General features: G+C 40.6%; 2 protein-coding genes across 2 annotated transcripts in view; both read left to right on the top strand.

The window, feature by feature from the left end:
- Nucleotides 1-21,638, top strand: part of LOC141762853 (uncharacterized) — a 500,458-nt gene that overhangs the window by 412,607 nt on the left and 66,213 nt on the right.
- The window catches only part of LOC141762872 (protein NLRC3-like), an 88,216-nt gene that overhangs the window by 22,014 nt on the left and 44,564 nt on the right, over nucleotides 1-21,638 (top strand). The window contains exons 2-5 of the mRNA XM_074627014.1: nucleotides 10,914-11,084; nucleotides 11,780-11,899; nucleotides 15,959-16,116; nucleotides 17,183-18,299. Of these exons, the coding sequence (XP_074483115.1) occupies nucleotides 10,954-11,084; nucleotides 11,780-11,899; nucleotides 15,959-16,116; nucleotides 17,183-18,299 (1,526 nt within the window). The 5' untranslated portion in view covers nucleotides 10,914-10,953. The remainder of the gene's footprint in view (nucleotides 1-10,913; nucleotides 11,085-11,779; nucleotides 11,900-15,958; nucleotides 16,117-17,182; nucleotides 18,300-21,638) is intronic.

Raw genomic sequence — 21,638 nt, 5'->3', positions numbered from 1 at the left:
AGTCACATGACCACGGGGACAGTCACAGAAACAGTCACATGACCACGGGGACAGTCACAGAAACAGTCACATGACCACGGGGAGAGTCACAGGGACAGTCACATGACCACAGGGACAGTCACATGACCACAGGGACAGTCACATGACATTAAATACTTGTAAAGAAATATTCCTCACTCTGGGTAAAAAGAGGTTTTCTGCTGCAGGCTGTGAAAGAATCTGAGAGATCGTTTTGTTAAAGATAAAAAGGTCTGATGTAAAGAGCAGCGACCCGAGGGGAAGCACCGAGAGACAGGAAGTAGTTTAGACTTGGAGGTCAGGAGGTCACAGTAATAATTACAGTACACAGATGTAATGTTTGGCGGTACGTACATCGGTGTTTACTATTGTTGCCAGGCAACCTACTCTCCTCTCCGGTACCACTCGTTGACTTCTTGCTGATCCACTTGATATCTTGTTTGTACGCCTCCTGGCGTTTCGGAGCATACTGCAGCGAACAACGCTCTGAGCATAAACGCCTCTGTGTATGCTCGTAGCGTGCTCGCCATCTCCGCAGGCCCTCGCCACGGCGTCTCACGTCAGTATAAACAAAGCTTAAGAGTTGCTAGTGCAGCAACAAGGATGAGAACCCTCACAGCCAAATTACCAGAGGTCCTTCTACTGGGATTCAAGGTATCTCTACTGGGAACCGAGCCTTGGGTTCCTGCTCTGTTGGGTGAGAACTGTCACTCTGCAGAGGAAGCTTCACCTGGCACAAGAAATCAGGGATTTCTCCCACTGAGTGCAGTTTCTCCTCTTTTTCATGTGTAAATGTGTAATTGTTATTGTCACACAGTACATTGAACACAGCACAGCACCCAGTGATGTTACCTTCTGCATCTACCCATCCTAGTATTAGGGGCAGTGGGCAGCTACTATACAGCGCCCGGGGAGCAGTTTGGGGGTCCGGGGCCCCCCGACAGGAACCGGGGACCCTCCGGTTCCAGAGCCGTCAGACTGAGCTACCGCCCCCCCCCCCACATCCTATGTTTCTTTTCTTCTCTGCATTCTTTCCTTCTTCCACAAACAATAAAAGGCAACCTGATAATGCAAAGCAACATTTTACAGTCAGTCAGCAATGTTTTTACAGACGTGTGAATTTACAGTCGAGTGAAAAGTGTAGTTCGTTGTGTTTTCTTTGGATGTGTGTTGGATCGAGACTAATGACTAGTTATTTCCTTTAATGTAGGCACAGAACATGATTGTCAGCAGTCAGTTGTAGTCTTCATGGTGCAGATATGATGAAAGGCATTTAATTCTGATAGATTGATGCTAACTCAAAGAACGGACAATTATTTAAAACTTGTTCTATAACTTTTGGGTCTGTGTTGATCTCTACAGGACCACCGAGAAGGACTACAGAGCTGCCAGACCCAAAGAATGTGAGTATTGAAACAACTTCGCCCATTCATCAAACTATTGTACATTCACATCTGATCTTAAAATGAGAATGTCCTCATTGTACAACAAAACTGTTACTCAGTTCCATCTTTGTTCCAGCTGTTAAGATCACGTCTATTTGAACAATATTCATCAATATTCTCTTTCACTTTCAGGGGACTCAGATGTCGAACTGAATGTGGAAGAAAACCTACCGGAGGATGACAAAAAGGTGAGAAAGGAGCAGTTGTACAGTGTGAAATCCTCCAGTTTAAACCATGGATGACTTTACTTGGACATTTATCAAGGATCTACCACTGAAGAACTGTAGTGTATTACACCTGCAGGCAGACATTCATTTAATAACTTAGACTGCATTCACCTGCAGAAGTTAATAGTGTGGAGTGAAGATCACTGAACTATCATTTATTTACTAAACTTGGCCTCGGAGCTCTCGTCACTGGCAGGACCACCATCAGTCCAGGAGCTGGTGCTGGTGCTGGTGCTGGTGCATGCTGATTGTGTTTGCACATTTATTGAGACCCATGTTCTTGGTGTAGTTGTCCTTCTGTGTAGTCTTCTCTAACACACCTCACACTGTCACTCCATTGAAGTCATTTCCTCTCTGACTCATACAGGGTGCTTGAGTTGAGTATTGACAATGTGGCTCTAGTATTTCATCACTTTATTAAACACTAAGACAAGTTGGTATTTCTATTAAAATAACTAATTCTGTTCCTTTTTTAACTCCAGGCTCCAACATCCTTCTCACCTGAGCAGACAGCTGAATCTTCATACAGGTAATCGTATAAACTCTGGACCCAGAGTGTGTAATATTGATTGCCAGAAACTATATTTAGTTTTGGACAAAACCAACTCAGTGTGACAGGGTGGCTGGTGCTAGCCTGCATCGGTCACACACAGGATCCACACCAGACATGGACTTGGCTAGCTTTACTTTAGACCAGTGGAGACGATGTAAAACCTTTGACCTGGATAATTGTATGTCGTCAGGAGATTAAAGAGGAATGTACCCTATCTGAAGCCTTCTTCTAAACTTCATCAGGAAACCGTGTCCCCAAGTCTTCCTCCCACTGAATCCTTCACAAAGTTGAGGGTTCCAAATTATGAGGGTTTAATAAGGAATGAACAACACCAGTAGAGCGCTGCAGGGATGACGTATTTCTGTAGGCCAACAGGAAGTTAGCATCACTCTGGTTCCCTCCACTAACAGCCAATGGGATTGTTCCGTTGGGTTTTGGATTATTGCAGAAAATCAGCTCTGTGGCAAACACACGTTTATGATACTGACACGTTTTGTTCAGCAAGATAATCTCCACAGCATCCAGCCAGCTGTCCTTCCTGCATCAGTCAGTTTAAACTGTGTTGTTTTTAGTCTGATTATGACTCTAACTTCTTCATATTTGTGTAATATTATCATACGATCTGCTCACCGAGCTCTGATTGGTCAGTAGGAGGTGCTTTTATACGAGTTGATCTCTTATCTGGAACATAACCTGCTCCGGAGCAGGTCCGCTGTTTGAGGAAAACATGTCATGTCCATTTTCAAAGGGGTCCCTTGACCTCTGACCTCCAGATGTGTGAATGTAAATGGGTTCTATGGGTACCCACGAGTCTCCCCTTTACAGACATGCCCACTTTATGATAATCACATGCAGTTTGGGGCAAGTCATAGTCAAGTCAGCACACTGACACACTGACAGCTGTTGTTGCCTGTTGGGCTGCAGTTTGCCATGTTATGATTGGAGCATATTGTTTTATGCTAAATGCAGTACCTGTGAGGGTTTCTGGATCAATATCTGTCATTGTTTTGTGTTGTTAATTGATTTACAATAATAAATATATACATACATTTGCATAAAGCAGCATATTTGTCCACTTCCATGTTGATAAGAGTATTAAATATTTGACTAATCTCCTTTAAGGTTCATTTTGAACATATAAAAAATGTGTGATTAATTTGCTATTAAATATTTTAATGGATTGACGGCCCTATTATTGATTACTGATTCTCTGTCAGACCTGACTGTGTTGAGCTAAGATCTAAATCCATCTCTCTGTCTCTTACTGCTAATCAACGCAGGCTTCACAGCTGCAACAAAAGACCTTTTTACAAATAGCAATAAGGGTAAGGATGGATATCATAACTGCCCCTGATAATCTATAGATCTGTGTTTGTTTGGTCATTTTATTCGTCAGTAGACCTTCTGTAACTTGAGCCTACAATAAAGATTTCATTGCAAAACAAATAAGTTTGGGAAAAAGGCGTCACACTGTGATGGAACCAAAGTGAAACTCATTGGATGGATGTTGAGCAGTGAAACTATTCCATTAAGAGATGGTGTCTGCAGACATGAACTAGAACAGACAGATGCTGTTATTCAATGAGACCTCAACTGAAACTCAGATAGGAGCTTTTTGTTGTGACAAAGACAGTTGTTCTAATGCAACAACTGTCATTAACAGTGTGAACAAAGACCTTTTAAAGGCAACGGAAAGATTCTGGCCTCTTATCTGGAACAGATGCTGCCTTCAAGTGAAACCGGTGAGCTCGTGTTTACAACACGGGAAGTCGTGTACACCATGTGCGTGGCGTTCAAGTGGTTAAGTGGTGAGAACGCCGCTGCTAAGCAACGGCAATGTTAACGTTGCTGTCGGCGTCCAGAAATCACCACAAATCGTATTTTCACATATGAATCAATATTCTGTTACTGTAGTTTCTCTTTCTCCCCTCACATGTTCTCAGAATCATCTCGTAGTGTTCTGTTTAGCTGGAACATGAGAGAGTTTGTGACCCGGCAGCCATGTTGAGATCTGCTGAGGAAATTCCAAGCACCGCCCACCAGCCGGAGCTCAGCCAATAGGAACGCTCTCTCTCTCTCTGAAAGGACCTGTGATTGGTCAAAGTCTCCCGTCATGAGCTAGATGTTCTAAAGCCTGAAAACAGAGCCATGAGGAGGAGCAGAAGTCTAGTGATCTCTCAGAACACTTGCATTACAATATGCTGAAAGGTTATTATGGGATGTCTGCCCAGAGATGCCAAAAACATTGTTGCCTACTGAAGCTTTAAATTGACTTGAATTGTAAGTCGCTTTGGACAAAAGCATCTTCCAAATAAATGTCATGTTGTGTCTTAAGAAATAAAGCGGTTGCTTTATAAATAAAACAACCGGTTGCATTGGCCGACACACCGTCGCTACTGGTTTCCTTTCCACAGCTTCCACCGACAGAATCATCCCAGAGGAGAAGAAAACATCAGCAGTGAGCAGATAGTTCTGTTTACATGGAGATACAGAGCTAACATGCTATGAGACGGTGTGTAAACACAGAGAACATCAGGGTGGAAAATAGAAGATGTGAAACAGTAGTCAGTTCATTATTTCTGGTAAAAGACACCTGATAAACGTATGGAAGTAATCAGAGTAATGGTATATTAGTTACTGTAGGAGCTGTCTCTGTGTTACCATGACTACAGGCCGGTTAACGTTACACTCACCGGAGCGTACCGGAGCTGAAAGACTTTCTCCTGTACCATGTCAACAGAACTGCAGGTGGGATGATTAAACATGCTGTGAATAATTAATATTGTCATCTGTCTACTCAAATAAAGTTTGACTGTGAAACAGAAATGTGTTGTGTTGCTTACAGTCACTATTTACTACCTGTACTCTTCTACATGCATGACATCAAATCTATATAATATATAAATATCAGCTGTTGAAACAGTGTAATTACATAAAGCCTTTGTGAAAGAACATGTTATATTTAGATGATGGGAGTACATGAAGACTGTTCTGCTGGTTCTTGCAGACTAACAGAAGTAGGAGCAGACTTTGCTCAGTTAGGAGGCGGATGAGAGAGTGACGCTCTGTGGGCGGGGTCACCTAGCTGGAGGTTCTCCTCTGGTTCTAACCGTTCCACCAGGAAACCCTTATATGGCTTGCAATTCGCCACCGACGTCACCAGTGTAAGGAAAAGCTGCGCAGCGATTTTTTAGACCCATTTTCGGACAGATGGAGCAGGAGAAAAAGAGAGAGGATGGTCTTTTATGATACTATGGTGACCTGTAGACACACTGGGGACAGATATTGATGTTTAAAAGACATGGAAAAGTGCATTTTGCATAATAGGTGACCTTTAAGAAGAGATTTAAAGGAAGTGGGATACTGAGTTGAGATACTGAGGGGCCCGGACAGCAAAAGCCCGGTGATCTTTGTTGACAACTTTGGATTTTGGAACCATTAGTAAGAGTTCTGCCAGAGGATGTCAAGCATCGATCAGGCTCATAGGGAGTCAGCAAATCACAGAAATACTGTAGGCAGAATCTATAATAATACATCATCATTTATTATTATATACTGCTGCTAGTTTAATCTATAATAATACATCATTTATTATTATATACTGCTGCTAGTTTAATCTATAATAATACATCATTTATTATTATATACTGCTGCTAGTTTAATCTATAATAATACATCATTAATTATTATATACTGCTGCTAGTTTAATCTATAATAATACATAATTTATTATTATATACTGCTGCTAGTTTAATCTATAATAATACATAATTTATTATATACTGCTGCTAGTTTAATCTATAATGATACATAATTTAATATTATATACTGCTGCTAGTTTAATCTATAATAAAACACAATTTATTATTTTATACTGCTGCTAGTTTAATCTATAATAAAACATCAACATTTATTAGTTGATTAGATTTTGTTTTAATAAAATAAATCTGTAAAGTAACTAAAGCTGTCAGATAAATGTAGTGGAGTAAAAAGTAGAATATTAGGAGAAGTAGAAAGTGGTATATGTAAGTATGTACAAGTATGTCAAAATTGTACTGGAGTAAATGTACTTAGTTACATTCCACCACTGATAATATAACATAATAGTGAGTCAACATGAAGTTGGGTCAGATTTGATCAGTTCTGATTCTGCTTGTTGATTCTTCTGATTATTGGAGTGAGAAAATCAAAGTGTGCTGTAAGCAGAAAGAAACCACCTTTATTTGCACAGATTCAGGCCTTCATAATAAGTCATTGATGATAAATGAGGCGTTGGATGAATGAATGAAAAGAAGTGTTTCCAAACAAATCACTGGATGGATACACTCCGTTTAATATTTTAAAATGGATTTCTTTTGTGAATAGTTTCTTTCTGATAGATTTATGAAAGTGAGTTTCTGTCAGATACTATAGGGTATGAGATGTGATTAAACATATTTCGAATTGTTTTGTTTGGGATTTTGATTTCACTAAAGTCACAGCCACCAACTCAAAGTTGTGGGAGACGAGGTGTGATAGGAGGAGGATTTGTTCAAATTCCTCTAATCAAGCAGATAATAGAGTTGGGGATGGCTTTAGTTATGGATTTAAATATGTCACGATTGCCAATTAAATTATATCTAAGACAGAAATTCTCATACGACATGATACAGCCACTACTATCAACTAAGTGTGTCACCGTGTCACACTGTTTACCATTGGCAGAGCATTTTGGCAGATCCTTCTTGGGCGCTCCCCACATAATGAGCTGTGCTGCTCATCCCACAAATGCATGATCCTTACAAGTTGGACATCATTGTGAAGGTAAATAAACAGGCTTTCCAACAATGTAAAATACAATGCCCATTAGCATTGTAACAACAGAGAAATAATCCACCAAACACAAGTTTCTGAACTTTTTTTCCCCAGTTTAGTTCTATATGTTAGCTGGCAAACTAAACTTAGCAAGCTATGTTCATTTTCATAGTTAAAGTGGTCTTTAGTTAACTAGACATATTCATCTGATTTGCTTTATCTAGCTAGTTGGGCTGAACATTTAAATATATATCAAGCTGTGACTTTTCTTACTAATATTGTGATTTAAATAGATTATTTTCTATAAATCAATCTCCTGTTTTTCTGCTGATGTGATGGTTTAATGTTACACAGTTACAGTGTTAGAAAGTACATTTACTCAAGTACACATTTTAGGTACTTTAGGAGTATTTTCCTTTCATGCCACTTTATACTTCTACTGCAGGACATTTCAGAGGGAGACGTTGTACTTTTTACTGCATTTATCTGCATTTACACTCTATATTTATCTGACAGCTTTAGTTACTTTATTAACATATAAAAATGTACAGCTGAAACGATTAGTCCATTAACTTATTAATTGATTGACTGAAATTAATTGGCGACTATTTTTGGTTGTTGAAGTCATTTTTTAATAAAAATCATTTCATGTTTCCAGCTTCACAAATGTGACGATTTGCTGCTTTTCCTTTTTAATCATTTTATTGTATATAAATCTATCTAATGATATGTCATAGTTTAACAGTCACAGGGGACGTTTTCTTTCTTTTAATACTTAAAGTACATTTTCCTGATTATACTTACATACTTTTACTTAAGTAACATTTTCAATGCAAGACTTTTACTTGTAACAGAGTATTTTTACAGTGTGGTATTAGTACTTTTACTGCAACACTGCACAGTTGTCAACACAATACGTTTTTATTAATAATCACAAACTTGCTTTGGAAGTAACCTGAGGTAATTTATAACAAACAAATGACCATTTTAGCATTCAGTCATTCATATGATATTACATTAGTGGTTTACTTCATTAGTCAAAGATATTCCGTGTTTAAAGTAATCAGCTTGTTGAAGGTGAGACAGCTCAGTCTGTGTTCCACTTTAATGCTATATTTAGTTGTAACAGTTTGACTCTGATTATGCTGTCCTCACTCAAAGTTGTTGCAGGCAACGTGTTTTTCAGCTATACAGCCAGCTCAACAATATATTCTCCAGCATTGCATTCTCCAAGGAACAGACGAGTTGTTGTGTTTGGCAGGATTTAATGGAGGAAAATATGTAATATTGTAAAACTGAAAAAGAGCACAAAATACAAACATCAGATAAGTGTGCTTGTAAGTACTAAATAATATTTCTAATACATCAATAGAGAAAAGATCACTAGCATAACTAACAGGTGCATAAAAGTATGTTTACATATGAACCAATGCTTTAAACATCAATACATCTCTATGTAGTTGAAAACAAACTAACCATCAAAATACTTTACTCAACCTAAGAAATGGTGACATAAACATGTTCACATAACTGATTATAGTGAATAACTTACAGATGAAGCCGGTTTTGTGAAGATTATACACAGATGATTCCCTGTGTCTCATCTGTGTGTGTTCCCATGTTAATACAGTTTAATGGCTCATGTGTTTCATCATATAGCCAACCTACCGACTGGTGTTTACATGATCGTGGGAACTATGGAAGTCTCCAGGTATTTAGGTTAATACTAACTATAAATATAACTATAAATTCTATAAAAGTGTATTATGAGTTTTACTGTTGCATGTTAAGACTTTTATTTGTCACACACTTGTAGATATGTGGCATCAATGGAAGGCATCTGGAGGAAGAAGAGGAAGCGTATACAGACCAACTGAAGGACCATCTTCTCTTCACTGAAGCTCTGAGGTAGGATATGTTTTCTCTCAGTATTACCAGCTGCTGTGTTTAATGTTGATGGAACTGAGTTCACTTTAAAGGGTCAGATCATCACAGAATCTCTTTGGCAGACCTCCATTCAGTGCTTGAAGTGGAGACAAATAAGTGTCAGTACTCCCCTTATTCATATGTTACCGTGTGTAAGCCGCAATCTCTTTTGACTTATTCCTATTTATGTATGATTTTTAAGCATGTTATACTGTTTCAGTCATCATCAGCTGGGATTTTATTGCTATATTATTATACTTGGGGTTATGCATCTTCTATAGTTGGCCTATAATACTCCAATAATATTCCAAATGGAACATTATAGGGTTAAGGTGGTGTGTTTGTATATAGTGTTCATACTTACAGTGCTTTCCTGTGTTATTTGTAGCATCACTCTATAATATATTATAGGATGCCTATCCACCTTATTCCTAGTCCCCATGATGCCTTGCGTGAATTATGGGCGCAACTTCCGTCGTGTCGCGTCACTGAGCCGGAACCGCTGTTTTCCAACGGTACGCTAATCCTCTCTCCATATTAAAACATCTAGTAAAACATGTGTGAACACCACCTCTTACAGCTCAAACAGGATCATGTGATCAAAGCATTGAGCTATTTTTTTTGTGTAATGCTGCCCATAAACTGCCTTACATTTAAACTGTACATAAAATAGTAAAAGTAACTGGCTGTCATTAAACAGACGCTACAATGCTGTATCCTCCCTACACATGAAATCATAGCTGACGTTCTCCTGGCTCTGCTATCAGTCCTTTTAAGGACCCGACGTCTCTCCTCCGCTGCTCTTTCGTAGCCCAACCACGAAGTAGGATACAGGTTTTCCTCCGTTGAGCACACTTACAGTGTTTTAGGTGGTCTCTTCAAGTTTAGGTTTCTCAGCCACATCCTTGTGGATTCCTCGTCTGTAGGTCGGCGATGGAAGCTGTACCGTCGGTCACAAGAACAATCCCCTTTTTGTTTTGGGGTGCATGTTCAACACACTGTTTTTGAAGCCACACATTTAGCTTTGTCTGGTTGTTGGTATGGGGATGACCATCATATACTTCTATCATAATGTTCTAAACCCTTATACACTTTCACTATTTATTTTAATGAATTAATGAATTAATGTTTATTTCTGATTAATGACTAGAACAACTTGACACTCAGTGCTGAGCTGCATCTCAAATTAATCTCCAGGTTCCCAGCTTTCAGATGATGTACACCACTTCTATGTGACATCTACTGTTGACCTGCTATCTCCCTCTAAAGACCCCCTGGACCTCCCTAAAAAAGACTAAAACTGGTCTATTGTGGGTCTTAGAGGGTTCATTCAGCCTGTTCAAGCCAAGAGAGATTCTTATGACCACATCATGTTAAATGGCTGTGAACCGCTGTGAACACACACAGTCACAGATGAACTCAGCTGATTTCCTGTAAATAGAGAGGGGAGGAGCCACACTGACCAGGTGATTCAGGTACATGAGTACAGGGGGTGGAACCGGGAAAGCGTTCAGTCCGGTTCAGAGAGTTCAGACTCCATTTTGTGTTAACGGCACAGAGAGGTGACGACTGAAGACTGAAGCAGGGTGAGTGTTAATCCAACATTGTATTAGTTTACTGTTAAAGTGTCAGAGTCAGTTTCCTCCCTGTGGACTGTAGAGGAGAGAAATGTTAGAATGAACTCAACAGTTTGATTCATCTGAGAACACAAAGTCGTGATTGGCTGAATAATCCTCATTAAACCTGCTGTAAGACAAGAAAACAAGCAGAGAGTTAAAGAGAAGTGACCAGGTGGAGTGCTGGGTGGTTTTATTATACTGTATACTGTGTGTGTGTGTGTGTGTGTGTGTGTGTGAGTGTGTGTGATAGAGAGAGGTTGTGTGTTACCTCCTGTTCTCTCAGTCTTGTGACCCTTGTACGAACTTGTTTCCTGTACATGGTCACTGTCAGCGTTAATGTTTAACCTCTCAGACTGACTTCAGATCAGAAGATGATTGACTGTGTGGAGGAAGAGGAAGACAGAGCACAGTCTCTAGTCTCTGGCTGTCTGTCTATGAAGAGTGATCAGTCTAAAGATGAACATCTACTCTTCAGTAATGAAGCTGGACCCTCAGAGTCAAAGTAAGAGAGCTGCTACTAACTCATTTATAGGACTCATTTTCACTTTCCTCTACCAATACCATGTTTTCTGTTGATTTTGTGTTTCTATTTTAAAGTTTCTACTAAAATGTATTTGCTAACTGAAGTTGAACAAACTTTTCTTGACACAAAGAGAATTAACCCCCCCCCCTCCAGCCAGTTTCACTTCCTGTGTTTTGGTTAACGTTCTTCTTCAAACAGAGAATGGAGATGTGGTTAATAGTCAGCTGTAACTCATCACCAAGGCAACCAGACTGTTTATCAGCCCACAAATGAGACAAGAATTAGCTCAACACACCGACTCTCTCTCACTCGCTCTCTTCTTCACCGTCTGGGAAGATACAGAATGATATAAAACAAAGTGATGCCATGCCAATGCCATGATTTAGTTGATTGTGTGTTTGTTTATTAAATTTCTACTAAAATGTATTTACTAAGTGAAGTTTAACACACTGTTGGTGACATAAAGAGAATGAATTAGTGCATTCTTCCTCTTCGTATCTGTGACAGCTGTCAGTCACCCAGAACAGCTGTAATCTAAGAGGACTAATACAAACTTTAAACCACATTATTGACAGTAGCAGTAGTTTGTGTATTTAGAAACTGAAATGTCTTTGTCATCAGAGAATTTATCAAGGATTCATGTGATGTGAATAAAATGATCTTGGTGTTTGCAGAGTTCAGTCCAGACAGAGAGCAGAGTCTCCAGTACCCAGCTGTCTGTCTATGAAGAGTGACTGGTCATTCATGTGGATTCCTCCAGACTTCAGTAATGAACCTGGACCCTCAGACACAAAGTAAGAGACTGTTTCTACTGTAAGCTGACCTGATGGATGATGATGCATTGAGGATGAAGACTAAATGTTCTGCTAACAGATTTATATTCCTGATGCAGAACTATTAGTGCAGATACTGTTTCAAACTAAGATGGATCTTAGTCTGGGTTTTAGAGCCACAAACTACTGATTGTATTTCTGTAACAAAACACCTGAGAACCTCCATTTCACAATTTACACTTCAAGAAAATATTCATATTTCTGCCTGAACGTTGAAGTCGCTGTAAAGATTTACAACTATTCAAAATGTGAAAGAATGAGCTTCAAATGTGTAATTCATTTTCTCACATTAGTCCTCAAAATACTGTGTTGGTTTGACTTCTCCTAAAATCAGCTGTTATGACAGCTTCTTTGAAGTGGGGTTGTACGTATACTCCCGTGTTCTGGGAAGTCAAATTACTGCTTTTGTGAATGGAGTCTGGTGGCTTTGAAGAGAGCGATATAACAGCTTCAGTTCCCCGTCAGAAAGGGCTGTCTGATGGAGAGGTAAAGCAGCTGTGGACGGGAGCACAAAACCAGTCATTTTCCCTCTCAGAACACAGGAGTAGCTGGTCTATTGCTGCATCCATCAGTTAGTTAGTTTGTGTTATTGTGTGACTTTCTGATCTGAACTAACGTGGTGTCCACAGCAGTACATCACTTAGCTTCCTGCAGGTACTCCTTTCTGCTTCTCCTAACTGGGAGCACGCTGACCACCATCTAAGTTACTGTATTAATACACTGACTATAAGGATGTACAGACGTGGACACAATTGTTGGTACCCTTCCGTTAAAGAAAGAAAAACCCACAATGGTCACTGAAATAACTTGAAACTGACAAAAGTAATAATAAATAAAAATGTTATGAAAATGAACTAATGAAAATCAGACATTGTTTTTGAATTGTGGTTCAACAGAATCATTTTAAAAAACAAACTAATGAAACTGGCCTGGACAAAAATGATGGTACCCCTAGAAAAGATGTAAAATAATGTGACCATAGGGACATGTTAAACTAAGGTGTGTCCTGTAATTAGCATCACAGGTATCTTCAAACTTGTAATCAGTCAGTCTGCCTATTTAAAGGGTGTAAAGTAGTCACTGTGCTGTTTGGTATCATGGTGTGTACCACACTGAACATGGACCACAGAAAGCTAAGGAGAGAGTTGTCTCAGGAGATCAGAAAGAACATTATAGACCTTCATGTTAAAGGTAAAGGCTATAAGACCATCTCCAAGCAGCTTGATGTTCCTGTGACTACAGCTGCACATATTATTCAGAAGTTTAAGGTCCATGGGACTGTAGCCTACCTCCCTGGACGTGGCCGCAAGAGGAAAATTGATGACAAATCGAAGAGACGGATAATACGAATGGTAACCAAAGAGCCCAGAACAACTTCCAAAGAGATTAGAGGTGAACTCCAAGGTCAAGGTACATCAGTGTCACATCGCACCATCCGTCACTGTTTGAGCCAAAGTGGACTTAATGGAAGACAACCCAGGAGGACACCAAATCATAAAAAAACGAGACTGGAATTTGCCAAAATGCATATTGACAAGCCACAAAGCTTCTGGGAGAATGTCCCTTGGACAGATGAGACAAAACTGGAGCTTTTTGGCAAGTCACATCAGCTCTATGTTCACAGACGCAAAAATTAAGCATACAAAGAAAAGAACACTGTACCTAATGTGAAACATGGAGGAGGCTCGGTTATGTTCTGGGGCTGCTTTGTTGCATCTGGCACAGGGTGTCTTGAATCTGTGCATGGTACAATGAAATCTCAAGGCATTCTGGAGCGAAATGTGCTGCCCAGTGTCAGAAAGCTTGGTCTCAGTTGCAGGTCATGGGTCCTCAAACAGGATAATGACCCAAAACACACAGCTAAAAACACCCAAGAATGGCTAAGAACAAAATATTGGACTATTCTGAAGTGGCCTTCTATGAGCCCTGATCTAAATCCTATTGAACATCTGTGGAAGGAGCTGAAACATGCAGCCTGGAGAAGGCACCCTTCAAACCTGAGACAGCTGGAGCAGTTTGCTCACGAGGAGTGGGCCAAAATACCTGTCAACAGGTGCAGAAGTCTCATTGAGAGTTACAGAAATCACTTGATTGCAGTGATTGCCTCAAAAGGTTGTGCAACAAAATATTAAGTTAAGGGTACCATCATTTTTGTCCAGGCCAGTTTCATTAGTTTGTTTTTTAAAATGATTCTGTTGAACCACAATTCAAAAACAATGTCTGATTTTCATTAGTTCATTTTCATAACATTTTTATTTATTATTACTTTTGTCAGTTTCAAGTTATTTCAGTGACCATTGTGGGTTTTTCTTTCTTTAACGGAAGGGTACCAACAGTTTTGTCCACGGATGTATATATACTATACATGTAGCAGTGTCATCATGTAGAAACCTACGTCAGGTCACATGGGTGAAAGTTTTTAGAAGGTCTTGAAGGGAAAACAGCATTTTGACTCTAAAACATAGGTATGTAGAGTTCAGATTTGAATACATAAGGAACACCACTGGGAAGATACAGAATGATATAAAACAAAGTGGTGCCATGACTTTGTTGATTGTGTGTTTGTATATTAAATTTCTACTAAAATGTATTTACTAAGTGAAGTTTAACACACTGTTGGTGACACAAAGAGAATGAATTAGTGCATTCTTCCTCTTCGTATCTGTGACAGCTGTCAGTCACCCAGAACAGCTGTAATCTAAGAGGACTAATACAAACTTTAAACCACATTATTGACAGTAGCAGTAGTTTGTGTATGTAGAGCTACTGAAATGTCTTTGTCATCAGAGAGTTTATCAAGGAGTCATGTGATGTGAATAAAATCATCTTGGTGTTTGCAGAGTTCAGTCCAGACAGAGAGCAGAGTCTCCAGTACCCAGCTGTCTGTCTATGAAGAGTGACCAGTCATTCATATGGAATCCTCCATTCTTCAGTAATGAACCTGGACCCTCAGACACAAAGTAAGAGACTGTTTCTACTGTAAGCTGACCTGATGGATGATGATGCATTGAGGATGAAGACTAAATGTAAACCATCTGGATTTGAACCAGAGACACCACTGTTACATACTGTGTGTCTTAGACTGCTGGTCTCCCACACCATTTAGATCACTTCTAACCTCAGTTCAAACCTAACTAACTCAAGCTAAGCTGCCCAAAGTGACCGTGAGACTGTTAAGGACATGATCAGCTCTCTTTAATGGAGGACTTTCACTGTGAAGTAGCTGTAGAAAGTGTTGAACCTACAAAATAAAACAGAAAACAAACTACAACCAAAACCCAAGACCATGACAGTACCCCTCTTTCTCAAGGGACGGATCCCAGACGTCCCTAAAACAGAGTCTATGAACTCCATCAGGGTGGGTGGAGGGAGTCCGGAGGATTAAGGGGCTAGCGGCCGGGCGCTGAACAGGGACGGGGCAGGAAAACTCAGGCGTACGACCCGGGGACAGGACAGACAGGAGAAACTGATCAGGAGGACGACCCCTCTGGAGGACGACCCCTCTGGAGGACGACCCCTCTGAAACCCAACAAGCAACAACAGCTGTCAGTGTGCTGACTTGACTATGACATGTGATTACAGACATGCCCACTTTATGATAAAGGGCAGACTCGTGGGTACCCATAGAACCCATTTACATTCACATATCTGGAGGTCAGAGCGTTCTTCCCGACAAGCTAGCATGACATGGTTGGTAACGATGGATCCTTAGGTTTTCTATAGTTTCATGTTACCAGTATCTTCACTCTATCTTTAAAACTGAGTCGCTACAGTCTCTGAAAGACAGAATATCGTCCGTCAGATTGTAAAAAGGTTAATAAGACAGCAGATAGTAAAATTCAGCTCATTAGTGTTTATGAAAGCAGGAGAGTTGAAATAAAAGGAACACTGTCATCACAGACTGAATGCTGAATTCAAACAGAAAAGTAACACTTCAACTGTTCCCTGTGACCATCTGAGCTTTGAGACAGTGTCGGCCAATCAACAAAGCCTTTTAGTTATAAAGACATGTCTTCACAGGAAGAGGAGTGATGTCTCTGTGGAGGACCAGCTGTCCTGCTGTGCTGTGTACTTGGACCAGTCTGCTTCATCAGGAGACTCCTCCTGTCCCCAGTGTGGACAAAGATCCAGAACCAGAGCTGGACTGCAGCCAGCCGGTCAGACCAGCACTGTACAAAGTAAGACTCTACATCTGTCTGCTGACGTCTCCATGTCTGAAAACACTACTTGTTCTATTAATACATAAAAAGTCATAAAAGTCTCACCAGGTCCTGCGAGGACACTAGGGGACGCGCTGCTCCACTCAACTGGCCGTTCAAGCCATAGACATATATACATACACCAACGTTGGCGTACGATCCAGAGGTCAATGAGGAAACTCCGACACTCAGACGACCAATCGTGTAACTTCATCACTCAGTGACAGACTTTTAGGGTTGTAGGGCTGGCCGTCTGCGGTCCAGCCAAAAAGACAGAGAAAACAAGAGAGACATAAATAAATAACCCTCAAATACTCAACATGATTTACTGTGGAGACGGATGCTCTTAGTTTCACTTTCCTCCTCTGCATTTCATTCATTACATCCAACATTCATCAGTAAATGTCGTCACAGTGAGATTAAACCTAATGTTTATTATTTTCCAGCGTGTTTTTTAGATGAAACGGACGACACACTGAACTGCAGAGTGTGTTTACTACTGCGACCACCAACAGCCCTCGTCACATGTCATGTTGCTTTTTCATACATCAGAGGACTAATTTGCTGAATCTTCACAGGTCTTTAGACCGTAGTGGAAACAGACAACAGTGGACTGAAGGAACCTTTTAGTTCCTTAAAAGTAGTAGGACGAAAAAGTCCCAGGAACTTTTGGTGGAAACCCGGCTTTTGTTATTGGTGCTGTTCAATAAAAACATGTCCACACAACGAGATATGAACATATTCTGCATTATTTAATGAGTGGATGAGTTTTAAATATTACAGTGAGGAAGGAACAGCCACAGTGAGCTGTTTAGATGAAGAGCTGCAGACGGACAGCTGAGGCTCCGCCTCCTCTGCTGTCAATCAAACATGTACACCGACTGAGAGAAAAAGGAGCATTTCTGATGCTTCCACTAAAACTAGACTGTTTAACCTTTACTGCTTTTTTATTTACTTTATATTGATCACTTCAATATTGGCAATGAAAATAATAATCAGATTGTCACATCTTCTTTATATTTTAACTTTTGTCCTTCTCTTTCAGCAGATAGAGGTCTGCAGGAGGTTGTAGATGAACATAAGATCAGTCTGAGGAGGAGATGTGAATGTGTGACTGAAGGAACTGATGAAACAGGAAGTGGAATGCTCCTCAACAGGATCTACACTGAGCTCTACATCACAGAGGGACAGAGTGAAGAGGTTAATACCCAACATGAGGTGAGGCAGCTTGAGACAGCTTCCAAGAAGAAGAGCCTCCATGACGCTCCAATCAAGTGCCAGGACATCTTTAAAGCCTTACCTGACCAACAGGGACACATCAGAGTCGTTCTGACGAACGGCGTCGCTGGCGTTGGAAAAACCTTCTCAGTGCAGAAGTTCACTCTGGACTGGGCAGAGGGCTTGGAGAACCAAGATGTCAGTCTGGTGGTTCTGCTCTCGTTCAGGGAGCTGAACTTGATCAGAGATGAGCAGTACAGTCTTCTCATGCTGCTCCATGTTTTCCATCCAACATTACAGAAGGTCACAGCAGAGAAGCTCGCTGACTGTAAAGTTCTGTTCATCTTTGATGGCCTGGATGAAAGCAGACTTTCACTGGATTTCAAGAACAAGAAGGTTGTGTCTGATGTCACCCAGAAGTCATCAGTCAACGTGCTGTTAACAAACCTCATCCAGGGGAATCTGCTTCCCTCAGCTCTCGTCTGGATAACTTCCCGACCTGCAGCGGCCAATCAGATCCCTCCTGCATATGTTGACAGGGTAACAGAAGTACGAGGCTTCACTGACGCCCAGAAGGAGGAGTACTTCAGGAGGAGAGTCAGTGATGAAGAGCTGTCCAGCAGAATCATCTCACACATCAAGACATCCAGGAGCCTCCACATCATGTGTCTAATCCCAGTCTTCTGCTGGATCACTGCTACAGTTCTGGACCACATGTTGACTACAGATCAGAGAGGAGAGCTGCCCAAGACCCTGACTGACCTGTACTCACACTTCCTGTTGGTTCAGACAAAGAGGAAGAAGCAGAAGTATGGTGAGGGACATGAGACGAGTCCACAGGAGCTGACGGAGGCTGACGGGGAAGTTCTTCTGAAGCTGGGGAGGCTGGCGTTTGAACAGCTGGAGAAAGGAAACATCATGTTCTACCAAGAAGACCTGGAGCGGTGTGGTCTTGATTTCACAGAGGCCTCGGTGTGCTCAGGAGTTTGTACAGAGATCTTCAAAAGAGAGTGTGTGATCTTCCAGAAAACAGTCTACTGCTTTGTTCACCTGAGCATTCAGGAGTTTCTGGCTGCAGTCTACATGTTCCACTGTTACACAAACAGTAACACAGAGGTACTGGAGGACTTCCTGGGGAAAAAATATGTTCATTTAACCCTGGATGTCTTCCTGAGGAGAGCTATGAAGAAATCCCTTGAAAGTAAAAATGGCCACCTGGACCTGTTTGTTCGCTTCCTTCATGGCCTCTCTCTGAAGTCCAACCAGAGACTCTTAGGAGGTCTGCTGGGTCAGACAGACAACAGTCCAGAAATCATCCAGAGAGCCATCAACAACCTGAAGGAGATGAACAGATATGATACCTCTCCTGACAGAATCATCAACATCTTCCACTGTCTGACGGAGATGAACGACCACTCGGTACATCAGGAGATCCAAGAGTTCCTGAAGTCAGAGAACAGATCAGAGAAGGAACTCTCTTTGATCCACTGCTCAGCTCTGGCCTACATGCTGCAGATGTCAGAGGAGGTTCTGGATGAGTTGGACCTGAAGAAGTACAAGACATCAGCCCATGGACGACAGAGACTGATTCCAGCTGTGAGGAACTGCAGAAAAGCTCTGTAAGTCCAGATGTGATTAACTTTATAGATTAGTAGTTTAGTTCTTCAAATATACACACTATAAATTATTCTTAAAATATAATATTCTTATAAATGTTCCACGTGTTTATTACATAAATATGTATTTGTGTTTTGTCACAGATGTTCTTGAGCTGTTTCAAATGTTGAGTTCAAAATGTTTCAGTAGTTTGTGTTTCTAGCTGTCAAGTTAATGAACACTTATTCTATTTATTTCTAATAATTGTTACATTTGACAGTTTTTTCTTATTTATGTTTTTGGGTGATGGAGACGACATGTGAACCTGGTAAAACAAATGAAAAAAAGAAAAGATCAGCTGTCTGGTGGAGTGCTGGGTCTAACCGGTGTAAAGGCAGCAACAGAACGTTTGCTGATCCGGCGGGGAGTCGGGGCGGTCCTGGGATCAGAGTCCTGGTGCTGGGGTTTGCTTTCAATAGGCCTTGCACCACATTACACCTTACCTCGTGTGTTTTTGGGCTCATCTCTTTCGTTGGCTTCAAATCCAAACTGTTGCCATGTTGCTGCAGTTTTAGTTTTCTTTGAGACCAGCTCTGCCATGTCTCGTCTCGTCACCCCAAAAAACACATGAACTTCCTAGTAAAAAAACCTCTTCTTGTTTATACACCAACATAATATCATAATATTATGTTAATCACGTTGTCATATTGCTTATTAGTAATGCAATACAGGCTGGATTTAGCACTGTGACTCTGTCGGCACAGGTTGTTGATGTCGGCTACTTTTTAATTTGCCAGAACGTGTCGTTAGCATAAAATCAAACCGGTTTAAGCTCGTACACCGGACCGGACCGGCAAAACCGAAAACCGACCCAACTCTAGCATTAGCCACCGTAAACTACTGGTCATACGAGACAAAGATAGTCGTTGTAAAACCCCTGAGTGTGTTGAATCGAGCAATGGTGCATTTTATTGCTAATGAATTCAAGTTGTGTTCCATCATCTTGTTTTGAAGTCTTTCCTTTTATTCTGTTACTCACAGAAGGAAACTCTGGTGTTTCTCTCTCTTGTTGCTGTAGAGAAGAGTAGTAACAGGACATACACAGCTTCCACCAATAACAGCAGTCTGATGAATATATAACAGCAGAATGGTAGAATTCAGACTTTTTAAGAGATCTTATACAAACCAAAGATCAATGTTATGTTTTTAATGCTGATACACTGATATCATCTTTCTGATGTCATTATGTTGTAAATAATGCAACCTCATTGGTTCATTCATTGTGTTTGTGAGCTGAATACGTTTGATGCTCAGAAAAGAGTGTTAATGACAAAACACCATGCAGTCATCAAAATATCTAGTTATATGAATGTTTAATTATGTACAGGTCTAATATTATCACGCGATTTGTTTAATTTTCCCATTTATGGACGTGAACCTGAAAGCAGCAGGTAGCTAGCAAAGAGAGGTCATCTTTATCAACTGTATTATTATTACTTATTCACTGAGTTTTAAAAATGCTTTTCTAATCAAGAAGGCCTCATGCTAACTTTGTGGAGACAGACCTGGGATCAGATCACACTGACAGACTGGACATTAGGGAAGCCTCAATGTAACTACATGTTCTCTCTCTTCATCTGCAAGATTAAAGAAAAACAAAGATTAAAAGTCTGCAGGTTTGAGAGAGAGTGATGAGAATTATTGTTTCATGTCAACCAGTGAGATAAGATTAGCTGAACCACTGATGTGAGGAGTAAATGTTGATTAAAGAAGTATATATCAAACTGTTTAGTCATCAAATGCATGAAGTAAATATAAACTGTCCTCTTTCATAATAACATATTTTGTAATTTTTGTGTCATCACAGACTTTCTAACTGTGACCTCTCAGATACTCACTGTGAAGTTGTGGCCTCAGCTCTGAAGTCCAACCCCTCCCATCTGAGAGAGCTGGGGCTGAGTTACATCAACTGCCTGAAGGATTCAGGAGTGAAGCTGTCTGCTGGACTGAAGAGTCCAAACTGTAGACTGGAGACTCTGAGGTCAGTTCACTGACTGTAGTTTATGTAGTTTGTACACACACTCTCTACACACTGGCTCTGCTCCAGATGGCTCACGTTTTCACGTCGGCCATCGTAGCTCTCCAACACGCTTGGCACACAGGAGAGGCTTCAGTTGGTTGCAATCTCCTCACCTCACCACTAGATACCTCCAGATCCTACACACTGGACCTTTAACCACAGACCTTATTTCAGGCATCTAACTAAAACTTTCTGGGTTTTAGGACTCATTCCTGTAGCGCTCTATTTGAACATGTCTAAAGGTGCAGCACTCTTCAACAAACACGTATTGCACCAACTTAAAGGCACATAAGTGATGATTATAAACGACACCATCTAATCAGAGGTCTCTATGGTTCTAAGTTATTCCCACGTTCTTTTTGACAGCAGATCTAACTGTGATCTGTTTTCATGTCAGCATTTATCTGAATACAATACTCACATGTTCATATGAACATTCAAAGAGTTATTGATGTCTGTCATCATTCCTTCTGTCTGTGAAGCAACCCCCGTATAACCTGAGTGTTACGAGATGAGGACTAAATCCACAGTCTTGTTCTGTGTAAAATGACCTGTAAAGTTGATCTTAAACTAATCAGAGGCTTCAGCAGTCTGAGTTAGATGTATT

The sequence above is a fragment of the Sebastes fasciatus genome, chromosome 24 (genome assembly GCF_043250625.1).
Source record: "Sebastes fasciatus isolate fSebFas1 chromosome 24, fSebFas1.pri, whole genome shotgun sequence".
In the NCBI taxonomy this organism is placed as follows: domain Eukaryota; kingdom Metazoa; phylum Chordata; class Actinopteri; order Perciformes; family Sebastidae; genus Sebastes; species Sebastes fasciatus.
Note: the sequence above shows the minus strand (reverse complement) of the source record. Positions and strands in the feature narration are given on the sequence as shown.